The 20,496-nt window shown below is 34.7% G+C and overlaps 4 protein-coding genes across 5 annotated transcripts in view; 1 reads left to right on the top strand and 3 right to left on the bottom strand.

The window, feature by feature from the left end:
* Positions 1-15,955, bottom strand: part of LOC112323305 (uncharacterized) — a 97,825-nt gene extending 81,870 nt beyond the window's left edge. The window contains 1 exon segment of the mRNA XM_052449659.1: positions 15,754-15,955. Coding sequence (XP_052305619.1) covers positions 15,754-15,843 — 90 coding nt within the window. The 5' untranslated portion in view covers positions 15,844-15,955.
* LOC18110611 (GDSL esterase/lipase At1g29670) overlaps positions 1-20,496 on the top strand; it is an 89,689-nt gene that overhangs the window by 33,317 nt on the left and 35,876 nt on the right. The gene's annotated exons all lie outside the window — the stretch shown is intronic.
* The window catches only part of LOC18110728 (GDSL esterase/lipase At1g29670), a 55,778-nt gene that overhangs the window by 25,263 nt on the left and 10,019 nt on the right, over positions 1-20,496 (bottom strand). Inside the window, exon 6 of one of the 2 annotated variants that reach the window (XR_008058188.1) lies at positions 1,383-1,559. The exons of the other annotated variant lie outside the window; for it this stretch is intronic. The gene's annotated coding sequence lies outside the window, so the exon portion shown is untranslated. Of the gene's footprint in view, positions 1-1,382; positions 1,560-20,496 lie in introns of those variants that run through there. 2 annotated transcript variants of the gene reach the window in all.
* LOC127904771 (GDSL esterase/lipase At1g29670-like) lies at positions 1,383-8,879 on the bottom strand. Its single transcript, XM_052449470.1, has 5 exons — positions 8,524-8,879; positions 2,775-2,899; positions 2,415-2,660; positions 1,999-2,245; positions 1,383-1,833 (listed from the first exon to the last, which is right to left on the bottom strand). Exons 1-5 carry the CDS (start codon positions 8,771-8,773, stop codon positions 1,628-1,630), a joined length of 1,074 nt encoding a protein of 357 aa, XP_052305430.1. The 5' UTR covers positions 8,774-8,879; the 3' UTR covers positions 1,383-1,627.

The following is a 20,496-nucleotide window of genomic DNA, read 5'->3' as shown; positions in this document are numbered from 1 at the left end:
TCTCCAATCAGCAAGACAAACATGGAAACCAGCAGGAAATTTGCAGAGGAAAAAAAAGGAAAGAAATCAGATGGGTAAGGGTGCATGCAAGGTCTTATTTTCCTTATTCGGTGTGGTAAAAATCCTGTCATTTATGATGATCCAACCCCCCTTTCCAGCTTTCAATATCATTCTTCAATTCAATCCCTCATTTTAACACTTTTCGATTCAGTCCTTGGTCCAAAAAAATCCTTCGAATCATTCCCGCGAACTTGGGCTATATCCTTCCCGCAGCAGAATTTTCTGCCCTCACGTTAGATATTCAAATGGGAATATCTTGAGCTTCTGATATCGAAATCAAGTGATTCAAAAGCTCAAATTCATCTACGCGTCTAGGACTACAACTTTGATGAAGGAGTCGAAGTGAGATAAAATCTTTTTACAAAACAGAAACTGACAGTAATCTAGTTGGTCAAAAGGTTCTTGATCTGACAATACTGAGCATCCAAATCTGACTGAGAATCTGCTCTAAGAAAAATGATCCCTAGGACCTAATAAAGGTGTATGTCAATTTTTCAACATGTAATGAGTGACAGGATATACCTAGGATGGTCAGATATCGTACGAAACTGAGTCAGAATCAGAGCCTAAGTTGGAACCAAAAAATTGCGACAGCAGCAGAACTATTTTTTAGTGCAAATTCTGAGGGATTTATTCAACCTTAAAGACCAGATAAAAAAGAACAAATTTAGCATTATGAAGACTCCTGATCAACCTAAGAAAACCTGATGATTTTGGTAGTAAAGGGGAAGGATAAAAAGAGCAGAAAACAGCTCAAACAAGGTTTCAAAAAAACAAAATATTTCTTTCTATGCTTTTGTCAATCTTTTGACGAATATGAGCTAAACTCCTACACTCTGTTCAAAAGAGGTATACACCGTCTCCAGCACGTGGGGTCCAAAATTGAGTAACAACAATACTCAAGCACGTATAATTTTAGGTAAGTAAAATCAATTGATCCTACTAAAAAAAGTAAAATTAAAAAGTCCAAAAGAAAAAAAAAATTGGTTAAAATTTAATTTGGTCCCTCTAAAGTCATCAATATTTGCTTCTATACCTTAAAATCTCTCAATGCTACCGTTGTGGTTTTCTAAACGTTTCAATGCCACTCCCAACCATCAACTAAACTATTTTTTAAATTTGCTTTTTGAGTTTTTTAGGTTTCTAAATGCATGTGATAACATAGATGTTGATTTGAGAGGGAAAGATGAGAGAAAAATCATAAAAATAAAACAAAAATGTGATAAAATTAACCTTCTGTTAGTTTTTAATAATGAAGAGCAAAATTTAAACTAGAAGAGTAGAACTGGAAAGTTGATAATCTATATGCACGAAAAAGATAGTTTATCCAAATATTTCGTAAGAAAACGATCTTATATATCATTCTTGAGGTACAAGTACATGCATGTTACAGCATATTGTCAGACTGTTTTTTTTTTTCTTTTTCGTTTACAAGAAGTCATATTATTAGACTGCTGTTTTGCATAATTTTATCATCGTAACAAAGTGACCAAGACCACCTTATTTTTTATAAATTATTTATTATATTATTTATGGAATATTATCTTCCTTGACTTAGATCTGCATGTTAACTGATTAAATGACTGATATCGGTTGGATAAGCATCAGATGGAAGAATGGCATTGTACGATCTTCTTGCAGTGAATTGGTTCAAAGCTTCGGTAGGATGAATTGCATCCCAAAACGCATATTCAGTCCTATTTTGGCATGGGTCTTGAATGCATTGGCCATCACTACGTGCTGGACAACATCCAACGTTTGTAACCCTAAACCCTGTTATGCACAAAACAGACAATTTCCATTGCTTAGAGCCAAATATATAGTAATCATTAAAACAAGAAATTATTAGGTATACTGTGAATCGTACTCCTTGTATACTGAGTAATTCCTCGTATTAATAAATTGTAACATCCTCCACCAACAGGTTGGATGACTTACCGAGCACAGAAGGATCGCCAGATGACATCCCAGTAGAATTCAGGTATATAAAGCGTGCGTCATTCAACTCTCTATTCAGTTGATCAACAAGTGATACAAGTCCTGCGTTAAAAGGGAGGACTGCGTTGTTTATATTGGTCACACAAGAGACATTGTTGCGGCATAGAGTAGAAAATGAGTATGGAATGCTGCCTATTGGTCGAAGTCCAGGCAAGGCAATTTTCCTGGCTCCTAGGTGGTACAGAAGCTGAAGAAAAATAGAAACAAAAGACATAAATTCACAAAAAAGATAAATTAAAATATATATGGAATATAATGCATAAATTAAGGTACAAATACAATTATTATATCTTGAACATAATAAAATTTCTTCAGAACCGAACTAGAAAGCGTGCGAAACGGATAGCAATACCAACCTTTATTTGCTGAATATACTGGTCAATTAAAACCTTGGCATATTGATCAGGGGTGTATAATCGGCTTGTTGTATAATTGCTAGGCATGAAGTAGTTGTTTAAGTAGTCATTACTGCCCAAGCTGACATAATATAAGCACTTATTAAGGTAATTTTCTGCTGCCTGCTTAGTCCCTAGTAATTGAGTCAAGCGACTGAGTGTAGCAGCATGATTTTGCAATTGCTCATTTAGGCTGATTCTATCACCCTGGAACATGTCAACGGAAATAGGAAAACAAAAAACAAATATAGAAGTTAAATCATACGACGTTGTAAAAATACTCACAGGCAAAAAATGACTACAACGTAAATTATTTGGTACCAGTTGCCTTCCACTCTCATCACGAATCCCTGATGCCCCAGATGCAGAGTTAACACCAACCAATATGTCTCTGCCTCTAGCAGTTGCAAATGGTGGAATAAATTGGTTAAAGCCCAGAAGTTCACCTGCAAATGCCCAAATGTAATGTCTATTCACCATCTGAACCGTATCCGTATGTGCAAATAAATTGTTCTGCTATGATCACGGTTAACGGGATTTTGACATATAAATTCTATGGTGAAAGAGATAGACACAAGAAAAGAGAGAAACAAACAAAAAAAAAAACTAAGAAATAATTTTTTATGAAGAAGAAAGACATTATTATCATTTTGAACATCCATATAGTTGAGTTTCGTAAAGAGATTGAATTAATGTATAATGTGTTGGATGCCAATCACAGCAGCCCTTCCTTGATATTAATACCTTTAGGGTTGTGTATAATACAAGGGTGGAATCTATTATACATGATAATTATTCCTATACAAGGTATTTACATATATATAGGACTCTTTCCATAATATGCCCCGTCAAGCTGAAGGTGGAGACTCCACCCGAAGCTTGGATCGAAAGAAAACAAACGAAACTGGAGGGAGAGGCTTGGTAAGAACATCAGCTAGTTGATCCTTGGAAGAGATGAATTGTACCTGAATTTCTTTCTTAGCAACGCGATCACGAACAAAGTGATAATCAACTTCAACATGTTTAGTACGTGCGTGAAACACTGGATTAGCAGACAGGAAAGTGGCCCCTAAATTATCACACCATAACGTCGTGCTGGGTGAAGATGGAAGTCGTAGTTCTGACAATAAAGAGCGAATCCACAAGATTTCAGCAGTACCATCAGCTAAGGCTTTGTATTCAGCTTCTGTAGAGGATCTAGCAACAGTGCGTTGTTTCCCAGATTTCCAGGAAATAGGAGTGGAACCAAGGTACACAAGATAACCACCTGTGGATTTTCGATCATCAATACTGCCAGCCCAGTCAGCATCAGTAAAGCCATGAAGAGACAAGGAGGAGTCCCGAGTAATATGCAGACCATAGGTGGCTGTAGCCTGAAGGTAACGTAAGATGCGTTTAACTGCTGCCCAATGGTCCTCAGTAGGAGCATGCATAAACTGACACACCTTGTTTACTGCATAGCAAATATCAGGTCTAGTGAAAGTAAGGTACTGTAGAGCACCAACAATCTGTCTATACCGTGTTGGGGTAGAGTGAAGAGTACCAGGCACAGATCCCAATTTGGACGAGGGAGACAACGGAGTATCAACTGGTTTGCAAGAAGTCATACCTGCTCGTTGGATAATGTCTAGTGTGTACTTGTGTTGACTGAGTAAGAGACCCATAGAAGTCGATTTAACTTCTATTCCGAGGAAGAAGTGGGCCGACCCTAAGTCCCGAAGCTTAAACTCTAAACTCAACAAAGTAATCAGTCGTTGAAGCAAGGCCGAGTCACTCCCAGTTAATAGAATATCATCAACATACACAAGCAGATAGATCATTGCACCACCAAAAGATAGAATAAACAAAGAAGTATCAACCTTGGATGCCTGAAATCCAATGGAGATGAGAAACTCACTTAACCGATTGTACCATGCTCGAGGTGCTTGTTTCAAACCATACAAGGATTTATGAAGACGACACACATAAGATGGAAGTGTAGGATCAACAAAGCCAGGTGGTTGTGCCATGTACACTTCTTCCTGAAGAATGCCATTCAGGAAGGCATTATGGACATCTAACTGATGAATTTTCCAACCATGTGTGACAGCAATCGTGATCACAAGTCGAACCGTGGTAGGCTTAACCACTGGACTAAATGTCTCCAAGTAATCAATCCCTTCTTGCTGCGTGAAACCGCGGGCAACCAACCGTGCTTTATATCTGTCAATTCGACCATCAGCGTGCCGCTTAATCTTATAAACCCACCTACTACCTACCACATTCATGGATGGATGTAAGGGCACCAGTGACCAAGTGTGATTACCATGAAGTGCCTTGATTTCCTCTATCATAGCATTATGCCAAATCAAGTACCGGTTGGCATCTTTGAAAGAAAGTGGTTCCTGTTGAGGTAGAGAAACTACCCGGGAGGCAGGGGAGACACTAAAATTTGCTGTCTTGGATACACATGGGCGAAGTACCATGGAGTGGGTGCGGGCAGCAGGAGGGGGAGTGGCAGACTCACTAGTCGTGGCTTGCTGAAGGGAGAATTGAGACAAATCAACACATAAATTAATTCCAGGAGAGGAAATAGATGAAGAACCTGGCGATGAGGAGCTCAATACAGGGCCAAGCCGAGAAGGGGAAACAACAGGTGAGACAGTCACAATCTGTTCACTCCTGGGGAGACGAACAGGGGAGCTGACAGGGGAACCAACAAGGGTGACCTCCACACTTTGTTCACTGCTGGTGGGAACAACAGGGAAGACGGCAGATGAACCAGCAAGAGAGAACGGCAAGTCTGAACCTGTACCTGAGGAATGATCATGATAGTGATATGCAGGTAATGGTAAGGCTGCCCAAAGGGTTGTGTTATGTGCAGGGGTTGCAGGGGGTGCCGGGTGAGTGTTTGGACAGGATGATGGGATGGGCTGTAAAGTAGCAGCAGGAGGTTGTATGGGTGAATCTACAATCTGTTCAGTTTTGTCAAGAGGGAAAACAGTTTCATGAAAACGAACATGACGAGCAAGATAAATACGGTTTGACGACAAATCAAGACATCGATATCCTAAATGAGAATTGCTATATCCTAGAAAGACACAAGGGGATGAGCGAAAATCTAACTTATGAGCATTGTATGGACGAAGAAATGGAAAGCAAAGACACCCGAAAGTGCGGAGGAAAGCATAATCAGGAGTTGATTTTAAAAGACATTCAAATGGTGTTTTATGATTAAGAACAGCAGTGGGCATGCGATTAATCAAATATACTGAACTTTCAAAAGCATAGCTCCAGTATTTTAGGGGAGCTTTACATTGGCCAAGAAGAGTGAGCCCAGTTTCAACAATATGTCGATGACGACGTTCAACCATTCCATTTTGTTCATGAGTATGCGGACAAATAACACGATGCTGAATACCAATGGTTTTGAAATATGTATTGAGTTTGCGATATTCACCACCCCAATCTGTTTGAACAGACTTAATTTTTAAAGAAAATTGGCGCTCAACAAGTGCTTGAAATTGATGAAATATAGCAAACACATCAGATTTTGCAACCAAAGGATAAAACCAGATAAATTTGGTATGGGCATCCACAAAAATAACAAAATAGCGAAAACCATCGGACGAAAACATAGGGGAAGGACCCCAAACATCACTAAAAATTAGATCAAGAGGAGCTTGAGTTTGATGACCCGTAGTTTTTAAAGTCAGACGAGAAGATTTTCCCAAAGGGCATGCTGGACAATTAAAATTAAATTGTTTTGACGTACAGGACACCTGTTTAGTTGACACTAGAAAATTCAGAATGCGTGGACTAGGATGTCCAAGCCGACGATGCCAAACATCAGTAGAAGTAGAGACACATGTAGACGAGAAGACTTGAGGCAACGACATTGCAGACGATGCAGATAAAATATATAGACCATCTCTACTCCGACCGGAAAGAAGCACCTCCTTTGTCATGAGGTCCTTAACATAAAATAAAAATGGATGAAATTCAAAAAACACATTATTCTCAAGACAAAACTTTTGAACAGAAAGTAGAGGTTTTTTAATGTGAGGCACATGTAAAATATTGGATAAGGTAAATGTGCGTTTGGGTGAACGAATTTTAGAGTGAGCAATATTAGAAATAGTGAGGCCCTTACCATCGCCAACATGTAAATGATCATTACCACAATAAGGTTCTGAGCTCGTCATACTCGCAAGGTCCGGTGTCACATGATGATTTGCACCTGTATCAGGAAACCAAGTAACAGGAGCAGTTATAGGAGCATTATTAAATGCTAAATTGGCATTAGCTTGTAGATTATGAGTAGCCAATTGAGAGCACTGCTGGGCGGTATGTCCATAGTCATAACACAGCTGACACTTCGCAGTTCTGTTATAGCCTCCCAATCGGTTTCCTTGTTGCCCAAACTGCTGACCAGAGCCAGATGAAAACCGGTTTTGCTGTTGTCCAAATTTCGGACCTGAACCATAACCATAACTATTATTTGCTGAGTCTGAACTATAGCCATGATTCCCACGATTGTAGCTACGATTACTCTGTCTCCAACCCCCACGAAATCGGCCCCTTCTTCCAGTACTGGAACCAAACTGACGCTGCCCAAAAAATGCAGATGGCTGCTGTGATGGAGTTGGTAACAGAGGAGCTGTTACAGCAGGATGGAGTGAAGCCTTATGGAGAAATTCATGTGTGAGGAGATGGCTATGGAGGTCTGTGTAAGAGATGGGATCAGCCTTAGTGGACAGGCTGGTTACCAGATCCTTAACATCACTGCGTAACCCCCGAAACACATACAAATTAAATTCGGCCATGGAGATTGGTCTGCCAGCAGCTGCAAGTTCATCAAACAAGGCCTTAGCCTTCTGCAAATAAGTGCTGGCAGAGTCATCGTGCTGTCGTAAATCTTGGAATGCACCGTGGAGCTGCATAATCCGTGAGTTTGAAGGGGAAGCAAGGGCAGTTTCCAGCGTTGTCCAGATTTCTTGAGAAGTTTTACAATCCACAACTAGATGCAGCACTTCTGTGGAGAGCGAGGATAAAAGAGCACTCATGATGAGGTGATCTTGTTGTGTCCATAGTAGATATGAAGGATTGACCGATGGTAAGGATGTTGTAGTAGATATAAGATGAGAGGGAGGACATGGTGAGGTGCCATCAACAAAGGAGTACACACCTTGGCCCAAGAGAAACGGTTTCATCTGCATCCTCCAATACAAGAAATTGGTATTGGAGAGTCGTAAGGAGATTACCTGCTGCGTATTAGAAAGAGGAATGATGGCAGACCTGTTCATGGTATCTAGAGAAGAGTTCATAGGAACTATGCTTGCAGTAGCAGCTGCTAAAGAGGATTGAGAGATTGGTGCAACAGCAGCACCATGTTGAAGTTCTTGGTTGTCCATTGGCAAGAGAGAGGGAGAGGCAGACAGACAAGTGAGGGAGGAAGGGCTGAAAGAAACTACCCTGAATGAAGACGGAAGCAGAGGAGTGCAACGGTCTGGAGGAGGAGATGACCGAACAATAAACCAGAAGCGTGAAGGAAGATTTTGTTGCTGCTCTGATACCAAGTTGAGTTTCGTAAAGAGATTGAATTAATGTATAATGTGTTGGATGCCAATCACAGCAGCCCTTCCTTGATATTAATACCTTTAGGGTTGTGTATAATACAAGGGTGGAATCTATTATACATGATAATTATTCCTATACAAGGTATTTACATATATATAGGACTCTTTCCATAATACATATGATTTTTTCTCTTCTCTCATGTACTGTAATTATTACTGTAGCATTATAAAGTTTTTCTATGCAGGTTGTTCTATCAATTCACAACTTTTGACTAAATACCTGAACTATACTTCAGGAGAGATGATGTAATTTATTCTTAAACAATATATAATATATGATGAAACTTTATGTGGAAATAATTTCATATCCATGTTATTGTGATATTAATTACGCTATACTACGTGATAAACAAGACTTAAACTGATATAATTTGGTATATATGAGACAAATTATTTTGCATTTCGAAACTAATGTGAAAGTGATAACGTGCAAGGAGACGAGAAGGGAGCACCAATGATATCCACTACGGTTCGGCCATTAGTAAACCTTCCGGTGGTTCCATTTGGGAAGTCAATTCCATATGGGCGGTAATTGGCCTTAGCAGCTGTGACAAGGTTGTTGTTGTTGCCACTATCCGCCAACGAGTCTCCAAATATGAAAAAACAAGGCACCTGTGGAGCGGCATGAGCACAATTTTGCAAATTCGACACCAGCCTCAATAGGAAAAGTAGGAAGCACCATACTTTGATCTTGTCTGCCATTTCTAATCAATTTGCAGGAAATTAAGGTGGGAGCGGTTGAGAAGTATTTGAAGCAATGGAGTTTGAAAACTGCGAGGAGAACAAAGGAATCAATGGTAACACAGCCTGATGAAAACGTTGGGATTATATAGGGTTGGAAGAGGAGTGCAATGCTACAGACATGGTAGCAGTAAATTATTTATATTATTATTATTATTATTATAGTTCACTTTGAATATTTACTTTTAGGTTATTTATATTATTATTTATATGTTTTGAATATTTGCTTTTGCTCATATTTTTTTAAAAAATAGCTTTCTTAATTATCTTTTCTTTATTTGGCTATGACGAATGATTTAAACTACTTTTATGAGATTTTGAAATCAATTATTACTTTTAAATAAAATTTCAGACATTTCTATTCTTATTATTTCTAGAAATTATCTAGTTTCGACCATACATTGCATCAATAATGAAAACTAAAAAGTTTTATAGTTTAGCATTTATTCAAAATAGACATGTTTACTCCCTAAGGTAAATTTATTTTATTTCCAGAAAAATGGAAAAATAACGATTTTTTAAATGAACTATATCAGATAAGTGATAACATAAATTGTATGTATTAAAAAAATAACAAAAAAAAATTGGTATGATTTTTTATATTTCCCTTTTAAATTAAATACTGGGGATACAATATTTGAGTTTATTCATCATCGTTTATATTTTTAGTTCATGTATACGGATACAAATTTATCATATACTTGGAATAATATATAAAACACCTTACTCAATTATTATAAAAAACACCTTGATTATTATAAAGCATATTAGATTTTTTTAAAATCCAATTATAGGTGTATACGGACCATTTCTAGATTTAAAAAGAATGTTTGGTCCATTTTGCAACGTGATAAAATATAATTGAAACTGTATTTTATCTCAATTATATAATTTTTAATGTATTTAATTAATTAATAAATACTATAATTTTATATGGATTCTACTGAAAATCCTCTTAGAACTTTGATTAACAAAAAAAACTATAATATAGTTATATTTTTAAAAAACTTATATTTTCAAACCATAATTATAAAAACAACTAACACACATGAAATTTGCAACTATTACTCTTGAGGCTACACCAAGGCAGGTGTAGCGTGGGATCAACTCATTTAATATATTTTTTCATATATACTTGGCATTAATTTAGAATTCAATTTCCCGGCGACCCACTAATTTAGAATTCAATTTCCCGGCGACCCCCACCTTGTGCACGGACCATGCTTAATATCTCTATAGACATTATATTGACCGAAAGAAATAAATTATGTAACTGAATGCTGAAATTAACCCCTCGATAACATCATCAAATGAGATTTGCAAGCAATCTTCGAACGAGATCATAATAATAATAATAATAATAATATACAATTCGAATGAAGGAGATGATTAAGATGATTAATTCTAAATTAATAAAATATAAAAGAATAAAATTGAAAGTAAAACTTTAATGAAAAAAAAAACGTGGAAAGAAAGCAGTAGAAGATGGAACTAATAAAAAAAAAAGTATTTATATGAAATGGAGGCTACATCTCAAGAGGTGATTTTTTCGGTTAGTGATCAATATTGGCGGCTGATTTGGTGACCTCTACACGTATTTTGGAGTCCTTAATTTCATATCGGCCGTAATTCAAAAGGTTGAAGTCATCGTTTTGTCTTAAATTGGGAAGACTAGACAACTAACCCTTAAAAATCGAAAGAATTACCTAATTTCTGGCGCCGGAGAGGTGCTTCAGTACTTTTTTTATAATTTTTTGTTTTGTTTTGTTTTTATTTTTTTTATCCATGTATTTTTTTTTATAGTCTAATTCTATTGAGATATAGTTTTAAATTATATACAAAAACAAAATTAGAAAGAGGATCATAATGTAAAATACAAAAAAAAAACACATGATGGATCATAGTTTTTATAATTTTTATTTTAATTCTAAAAGTTCATTTTACTTATTTTTAAGTTTATTAATTTGAGATATAAAAAAGAAAACAACAAGAAAATAATGAAAAAAAATAAAAGTTGATGGTTGGCCAAATTATAACCATTAAAAAAGTATTTCTTAATATTAATAGGTTTTATTTGATGAAAGGAATTTTATTGAGATGTTTTTTTTCCTTTATTTTTTATGAAAAAATAGATCAGGGTTAATAGGTAATTTTTACTCCAATTTAATTTTGTGTTTTAAACTAATTTTAAAATGTTTTTAGTTGGGAGATTGATTTGTTAACATAATATGAATGTTTATTAAATATTTTAAATTGTATTTTTCTTTCTTCATGTAGATGTTATCGATAAGAGAATTACTATCATTAATTATTATTTGAAGTTCCCATTTTATTGCCGGATGATCTATTAAAATTTATTCTATATATATATATATATATATATATTATTGCATTATTTTCAACTATATCACATAAATTGGTAAATATAAGTTAATTCAGCAGGATGTTTACGATTTTACTTCTCCTTCTATCACTAATAAGATATCTTCAATAGGTGAAAATAGTGAGAGCATTTATAGATATGGGAACCAAAAGCTTCGCCAGCCAATATTTGGCCTTTCTTTAAAAAAATTATGCATGCAACTTAGTCTGCACAATTTAAGGAGAATCTTCTATACCTATTCATAGATGTGAGAATTGATGGGGTTTTGTTGTAACTCAATTTTTTACCATAATTTTTGTATATGTATTTAAAATAAAATAAAAAAGTCTAAAAAATATATTTTTTTCAATAAATTTATCTATTTTGTTATTTTTATTTAATTTTTGTGTGTAAGAAATATTAAAAACGTAAAAAAAATATATAAATCGATGTAGCTGGGGTTGCAATTGGACCAATATTTAAATATGACGAGCAAAAATAAGGTTAAAAATTTTTAAGTCATAATTAAGGTCTGAATCAAAGAGAAATGGGTTTAAATTGGTTTAATTTGGCTAAAATTAAAAGCAATTAAGGTTCAAGGATGAGTTTGGAATAAGTAGCCAAGTTATAAAATCAATTGAGGGCTTGATTGAAAGAGAGAAATTTGAAATTTGAAGTCAATTTGGCTTAAAAATAAAGAATTGGAGGAATAAGGATCAGATTGAGTAAAGCAGAGAATTTAGAGGGTGAATTTTATTTTTGTTAGGGACTGAATTGAAAGAAATTAAGAAAAAAGATGGAAATTAACCAAGCATAAGAAATTGAAAAACTAGGAACCAAGGAGCAAAATGCGCCGAAATGGAGAGACTATAATGAAGTTTGGCACAATTAAATCAAAGAAAAGAAGAAACCCTAACCAAGACTCAAAACGACGTCATTTCAAATTAAATGAAACAGTGCATTTTGAGTGAAAAGGGAAGAGCAACAGTTGGAGTTTCAAAATAAACGGCGCCGTTTTGTTCATGGCATTTGCAGATTTTTGGGCAGGAAAGAGGCAAAATCAGTGAGGTCTCAAGCAACTTTAGGGCTTAGTTTCGGTCCTGATTAAGTCTCTTTATGGTGCAGAAACGATGGAAATGTGTCTTCTAACATATCAGCTACAATCTTGGTGCACGAAATCAGAGTTTAATTTCCAGAATCAGCTAAATCAACCTCCCTCCATGACTAACTATCGTTCTTTCCATTTGGATGTGAGATTTAGATTGCAAAATCTAACCCTATCTCGATGAATCAAGTAAAGAGCATGTTTTTTAATATGTTGGCTAGCTACAATGATACAAGAAATCAGGCTTTAACTCTTAGAATTCGCATTAGATTTCGTATCAAACATGCTCACTTAATTAACCTCCTCCCAATACCAGCAGCCATCCTTTTTATTTTGATGAAAGATTTAGCTTTCAAAATTTGATCCTGTCTCCATTAATCAAGCAAAAATCATGTTTTATGATATATTGGATACAATCACGATACAAGAGATCATGTTTTAACTCTCCGAATCCACTACAGATTCTTAGCCAAACGTGCCCTCTCAGTCACTTTTCTTCAAAGACCAGCAGTCCAGCCCTTCCATTCTTATTCAAGACCTAACCTTTAAACTTTGATTCTCTCCCCATAAATCAAGGGGCCAAATTAAAAATAATCATTTCACATAAAATCGGTGTCGTTTTCAACGCACACTGTTTGTCATCTCCTCATCCTAAAGACCTGATCAACAGGAGACACATCCAGCTGATCATGGACCACGATGCCCATGATCCCTCACGGAACATGCCTCATTTCTGGAGGCATGAACACACGACCTTCTCTGACTTTATAAAAGCTAGAGAAAAGCCTCACAGGAAAAAGGACAGGCTAAAAAACACGCAGAGAAAAATTTATGTACATGAGTTAATAATTTATCTTAAAAAAAAATTATATATTTATTTAATAGCTCAGGGCAAGAAAAATTCCTGGCTCCGTCCTTGTTCCCAACATCTATTAAACTATTTTTTAAATTTGCTTTTTGAGTTTTTTAGGTTTCCAAATGCATGTAATAACATAGATGTTGATTTGAGAGGGAAAGATGAGAGAAAATCATAAAAATAAAACAAAAATGTGATAAAATTAACCTTTTGTTAGTTTTTTAATAATGAAGAGCAAAATTTAAACTAGAAGAGTAGAACTGGAAATTTGATAATTTATAAGCACCAAAAAGATAGTTTATCCAAATATTTCGTAAGAAAACGATCTTGTATATCATTCTTGAGGTACAAGTTACAGCATATTGTCAGACTGTTTTTTTTTTTTTTTTCGTTTACAAGAAGTCATATTGTTCGACTGCTGTTTTACATAATTTTATCATCGTGGCAAAGTGACCGAGACCACATTATTTCTATAAATTATTTATTAAATTATTTATGGAATATTATCTTCCTTGAGTTAGATCTGCATGTTAACTGATTAAATGACTGATATCGGTTGGATAAGCATCAGATGGAAGAAAGGCATTGTACGATCTTCTTGCAGTGACTTGGTTCATAGCTTCGGTAGGATGAACTGCATCCCAAAACACATATTCAGTCCTATTTTGGCATGGGGTTGAGTCTTGAATGCATCGGCCATCACTACGTGCTGGACAACATTCAACGTTTGTAACCCTAAACCCTGTTATGCTCAAAACAGACAATTTCCATTGCTTAGAACCAAATAGTAATCATTAAAACAAGAAATTATTAGGTATACTGTGAATCGTACTCCTTGTATACTGAGTAATTCCTCGTATTAATAAATTGTAACATCCTCCACCAACAGGTTGGATGACTTACCGAGCACAGAAGGATCGCCAGATGACAATATCCCAGTAGAATTCAAGTATATAAAGCGCGCGTCATTCAACTCTCTATTCAGTTGATCAACAAGTGATACGAGTCCTGCGTTAAAAGGGAGGACTGCGTTGTTTTTATTGGTCACACAAGAGAGATTGTTGCGGCATAGAGTAGAAAATGAGTAAGGAATGCTGCCTATTGCTCCAAGTCCATGCAAGGCAATTTTCCTGGCTCCTAGGTGGTACAGAAGCTGAAGAAAAATAGAAACAAAAGACATAAATTCACAAAAAAGATAAATTAAAATATATATGGAATATAATGCATAAATTAAGGTACAAATACAATTATTAAAAATAAATTATAGTGTTCAAGCTCTAACTACGAATCCTCAATCAATAAAATAGATGGATACAAGAATAAGAGAAAAAATCACATCTAGTCCCATAAAAAATGATAAGTATTTCTTATATTTTTCTCTCTTTCTTCTTGTATCCAAGTATCAATGTCTATATTTTGAGCATCATAAAATTTCTCGCGAAACGGATAGTAATACCAACCTTTATTTGCTGACTATACTGGTCAATTAAAACCTTGGCATATTGATCAGGGGTGTATAATCGGCTTGTTGTATAATTGCTAGGCATGAAGTAGTTGTTTAAGTAGTCATTACGGCCCAAGCTGACATAATATAAGCACTTATTAAGGTAATTTTCTGCTGCCTGCTTAGTCCCTAGTAATTGAATCGAGCGATTGAATGTAGCAGCATGATTTTGCAATTGCTCATTTAGGCTGATTCTATCACCCTGGAACATGTCAACAGAAATAGGAAAACAAAAAAAAAAGATAGAAGTTAAATCATAGGACGTTGTAAAAATACTCACAGGCAAAAAATTAATACAACGTAAATTATTTGGTACCAGTTGCCTTCCACTCTCATCACGAATCCCTGCTGACCCAGATGCATAGTTAACACCAACCAATATGTCTCTGCCTCTAGCAGTTGCAAATGGTGGAATAAATTGGTTAAAGCCCAGAAGTTCACCTGCAAATGCCCAAATGTGATGTCTATTCACCATCTGAACCGTATCCGTATGTGCAAATAAATTGTTCTGCTATGATCACGGTTAAGGGGATTTTGACATATAAATTCTATGGTGAAAGAGATAGACACAAGAAAAGAGAGAGGAAAAAAAAAAACTAAGAAGTAATTTTTTAAGAAGAAGAAAGACATTATTATCATTTTGAACATCTATATGATTTTTTCTCTTCTCTCATGTACTGTAATTATCACTGTAGCATTATAAAGTTTTTCTATGCAGGTTGTTCTATCAATTCACAACTTTTGACTAAATACTGCGTGTAATTCTTGAACTATATTTCATGAGAGATGATGTAATTTATTCTTGAACAATAATATATGATGAAACTTTACGTGAAGCTATTAATCAATATATTTCGCTATACTACGAGATGGTATATATATATGAGAAAAATTATTTTGCATTTCGAAACTAATATGAAAGTGATAAGGTGCAAGGAGATGAGAAGGGAGCACCAATGATATCCACTGTGGTTCGGCCATTAGTAAACCTTCCGGTGGTTCCATTAGGGAAGTCAATTCCATATGGGCGGTAATTGGCCTTAGCAGCCGTTACAAGGTTGTTGTTGTTGCCACTATCCGCCAACGAGTCTCCAAATATGAAAAAACAAGGCACCTGTGGAGCTGCATGAGCACAATTTTGCAAATTCGACACCAGCTTCAATAGGAAAAGTAGGAAGCACCATACTTTGATCTTGTCTGTCATTTCTAATCAATTTGCAGGAAATTAAGGTGGGAGCTGCTGAGAAGTATTTGAAGCAATGGAGTTTGAAAACTGTGAGGAGAACAAAGGAATCAATGGTAACACAGCCTGATGAAAACGTCGGGATTATATAGGGTAGGAAGAGGAGTGCAATGCTACAGACATGGTAGCAGTAAATTATTTATATTATTATTATTATTATTATTATAGTTCATTTTGAATATTTACTTTTAGGTGATAATATAAATTGTATGTATTAAAAAAATGACAAAAAATTGGTATTATTTTTTATATTTCCCTTTTAAATTAAATACTAACGTTTTTTATTTATTTATTAATGATCCTATTATTCTTATTATTTAAACTAAGAGCATAATATTCATGATAAATTAAAATTTACTCTTCATTTGGGAAAGGGAGATTCCTCACATTAATTAAGATAAAGAATGATCACTTTATCCCAAGCACAATATTATTACTTGAAACGTTGCCGTTCCTAGCTAGTTCACTTTCTTGGCCTCTTTTTCAGCATTTCTTGAGGTGGTTTGGGCATTAGCGCTGCGTATGGGAGTCTTTGATCAGTTATTTTGCTAGTAATTCAAAGGTAAATTCCAATGTCTAATGCCACGCTAGATTTAAAAACTGTATTTTGTTTCGATTATAATTTTTAAAGTATTTAATTAATCAATAAATACTATAATTTTACATCAACCCTACTGAAAATTCTCTTAAAACTTTAATTAATAAAAAAACTATAATATAGTTATATTTTTTAAAAAATTATATTTTTAAATCATAACTATAAAAACAACAAACACACGTGAAATTTGCAACTATTACTCTTAAGACAGGTGTAGTGTGGGATCACAACTCATTTAATATATTTTTTCATAAATACTTGGCATTAATTTTGAATTCAATTTCCCGGCGACCCGCACCTTGTGCACGGACCATGCTTAATATCTCTATAGACATTATATTGACCGAAAGAAATAAATTATGTAACTGAATGCTGAAATTAACCCCTCGATAACATCATCAAATGAGATTTGCAAGCAATCTTCGAACGAGATCATAATAATAATAATAATAATAATAATATACAATTCGAATGAAGGAGATGATTAAGATGATTAATTCTAAATTAATAAAATATAAAAGAATAAAATTGAAAGTAAAACTTTAATGAAAAAAAAAACATGGAAAGAAAGCAGTAGAAGATGGAACTTAAAAAAAAAAAAAAAACCTATTTAAATGAAATGGAGGCTACATCTCAATAGGTGATTTTTTCGGTAGTGATCAATATTCGCGGCTGATTTGGTGACCTCTACACGTATTTCGGAGTCCTTAACTTTATATTGGCCGTAATTCAAAAGGCTGAAGTCACCGTTTTATCTTAAATTGGAAGAATTACCTAATTTCTGGCGCTGGAGAGGTCCTTCAGTACTTTCTTTATAATTTTTTGTTTTGTTTTTTTTATTTTATCCATGTATTTTTTTTATTTTTTTATAATCTAATTCTATTGAGATATAGTTTTAAATTTTATACAAAGACAAAATTAAAAAAAACATCATAAAGTAAAATACAAAAAAAAAAAAAACACATGATGGATCATAGTTTTTATAATTTTTATTTTCATCTAAAAATTCATTTTATTTATATTTAAGTTTATTAGTTTGAGATATAAGAGAGAAAACAACCAGAAAAAAATGAAAAATAATAAAAGTTAACGGTTGGCCAAATTATAGCCATTAAAAAAGTCTTTCTTAATGTTAATAGGTTAATAGGTAATTTTTACTTTAATTTAATTTTGTGTTTTAAACTGATTTTAAAATGTTTTGAGTTGAGAGATTGATTTGTTAACATAATATGAATGTTTAATTTTGTTAGGGACTGAATTGAAAAAAATTAAGAAAAAAATGGAAATTAACCAAGCATAAGAAATTGAAAAACTAGGAACCAAGGAGCAAAATGCGCCGAAATGGAGAGACTATAATGAAGTTTGGCACAATTAAATCAAAGAAAAGAAGAAACCCTAACCAAGACTCAAAACAACATCATTTCAAATTAAATGAAAAAGTGCATTTTGAGTGAAAAGGGAAGAGCAACAGTTGGAGTTTCAAAATAAACGTCGCCGTTTTGTTCATGGCATTTGCAGATTTTTGGGCAGGAAAGAGGCAAAATCAGTGAGGTCTCATGCAACTTTAGGGCTTAGTTTCGGTCCTGATTAAGTCTCTTTATGGTGCAGAAACAATGGAAATGTGTCTTCTAACATATCAGCTACAATCTTGGTGCACGAAATCAGAGTTTAATTTCCAGAATCAGCTAAATCAGCCTCCCTCCAAGACTAACTATCGTTCTTTCCATTTGGATGTGAGATTTAGATTGCAAAATCTAATCCTATCTCGATGAATCAAGTAAATAGCATGTTTTTTAATATGTTGGATAGCTGCAATGATACAAGAAATCAGGCTTTAACTCTTAGAATCCGCATTTGATTTTGTGTCAAACATGCTCACTCAATTAACCTCCTCCCAATACCAGCAACCATCCTTTCGATTTTGATGAAAGATTTAGCTTTCAAAATTTGGTCCTATCTCCATGAATCAAGCAAAAATCATGTTTTATGATATATTGGATACAATCACGATACAAGAGATCATGTTTTAACTCTTCGAATCCAAAAACAAAAATAATACGGTAATAAATGAATGAATAAAAAATATTTGAGAACTGAGTTAAGAGAATACAAATTTGAAGTTTGAGGATTGAATTATAATTTAGGGGTCACTTTGGTTAAAAAAATGAAAGAATTGGAAGTTTGGTGATTTAATTGAACTCGAAATTGTTTAATTAATGAAATCAGAGACCCAATTGTTAAATGTTAGAAGTTTAGGGGCCAAATTAAAAATAGTCATTTCGTGTGAAATCGGTGTCGTTTTCAACGCACACTGTTTATCATCTCCTCATACTGAAGACTGGATCAATAGGAGACATAGCCAGCAGATCATGGACCACGATGCCTATGATCCCTCACGGAACGTGCCTCATTTCTTGAGGCATGAACACACGACCTTCCTGGCTTTATAAAAGCTAGAGAAAGGCCTCACAGGGAAAAAGACAGGCTAAAAAACACACAGAGAGAAAGACAGAAATGAAAAAAAACACTGGAACAACACAGGAGCCGAGAACGAAGGCAAAATAAGAGAGGGGGAGAGAGCCAGACGCAGAGAGATAGAGTGATAAACCAGAGAACCAAGAACGAACGAACGAAAAAACAAGAAAACTGTAAACCCCCGGTTATAATTTTTTTGGGTATTTAAAAGATGAGAAATTTAACCAATAGTAAAATTGGTTAAATTAAATTAAAGAAACCTAAATCAAGATAAAAATAGTGAAATTAATGAAATGAAAAGTGAATATAGTACTAAATCATTTTAAAGAAAAACATTTGTGAGGACAAAATGAATACGTAAGATCAAGAGAGGTCAATATTCAAATAACAAAAGGTTGGGAGTTTATGTACAAATGATAAAAAAGGGGTGGGGATAAATGTGCAATTAACAAGATGTTAGAACTATAAATATCATTCTATTTTCTCTCTTGGAGGGACTAGCAAGAGTAAGAGAGGGTTTAGAGAGGGACTGGAGAGAAGATATATTGATGGCAGATCAACCGACAGCTATAACTTCACCTTCCACCGTTGGATCAGCACGATATTCAGATATGTTGTTCTTATCCATGTCCTGTACATTGTCACCGTAGGGATTTTCTATATCAGTCCTCGTTTGAGAGATATCGAGGGAGGAAAATATCTGGGAAAATACACTTCTGGACAGTCTTCTTTGCTATCTGTTTTCTCCTTCAGCCACCGTTGGATTAGGCTATAACTTGGATATGTTGTTCTTCCTGATTCTGTCTAGATTCGGAAGGGTAGAGATTTGAAACAAAAATTCGGTATAGAAGTTGTGTATCTCGCACAGTAGGTCTGCAAGTTTGAGGTCAGTTTGGTTAAACCCATATTTCTGGAAATTTCACCATTTGATGAAGTTAATATTCGGATATGTTATACTCATAATAATGCATTATAACTTGACAGTATGGATTGTTTGGAATATTATTCGTTTGTTATTTATGGTTGATTGAAATTGTTGTCAAGGATTGTGTTTAGAAGAATATTGTTCGGAAAGTTTGTAAAATCGATAAGAATGTTTTATTTTGACGTTAAGAGGGAAGATTGAAATAAATAAGAAAAATTGGCTCTTATAAAGATATTTTTTGACACTCTTAAACGATATGTGATATGGCCAGGGGTTGAGATAAAAGAGAAAAAGTTAAATTGTGGATGTTGTGTGTAAATGAAAAGGTTGATGAATCTGGACAGATTCATCTCCTGACTTTTGGAGAGAATTCGAGTAGGAGGATGAGAGAATTATGATCAAGTTTCTTCATAGTAATTGTAGTTTTGGATGTTAGCTAACAAATAAAATTAGACTTGCTCAATATGGAGCTGTAGAACCCCAGCTATGGGTCATCAACCGAGATTGGGTCCTGACAGACCCTGTAGGGTAGTGTTTGTTGATGAGCAATTTTGACTATCTCAAAGGGAGAACTGGGTTCTCCTTCCTTCAGAGAACTTGTAGCCTCGTGTATTAG

Source organism: Populus trichocarpa, chromosome 19 (genome assembly GCF_000002775.5).
Source record: "Populus trichocarpa isolate Nisqually-1 chromosome 19, P.trichocarpa_v4.1, whole genome shotgun sequence".
NCBI lineage: Eukaryota > Viridiplantae > Streptophyta > Magnoliopsida > Malpighiales > Salicaceae > Populus > Populus trichocarpa.
This window is presented reverse-complemented; position numbering and strand designations above follow the sequence as displayed.

Excerpts from the sequence above, each read along its gene's own strand:
- LOC127904771 (XM_052449470.1), bottom strand. The coding sequence starts at position 8,773 with ATGGCAGACAAGATCAAAGTATGGTGCTTCCTACTTTTCCTATTGAGG. Across the intron at positions 2,900-8,523 it reads AACCGTAGTGGATATCATTG|GTGAACTTCTGGGCTTTAAC; the intron begins GTGCTCCCTTCT and ends GGGCATTTGCAG. Across the intron at positions 1,834-1,998 it reads TGGCGATCCTTCTGTGCTCG|GGTTTAGGGTTACAAACGTT; the intron begins GTAAGTCATCCA and ends TGTGCATAACAG.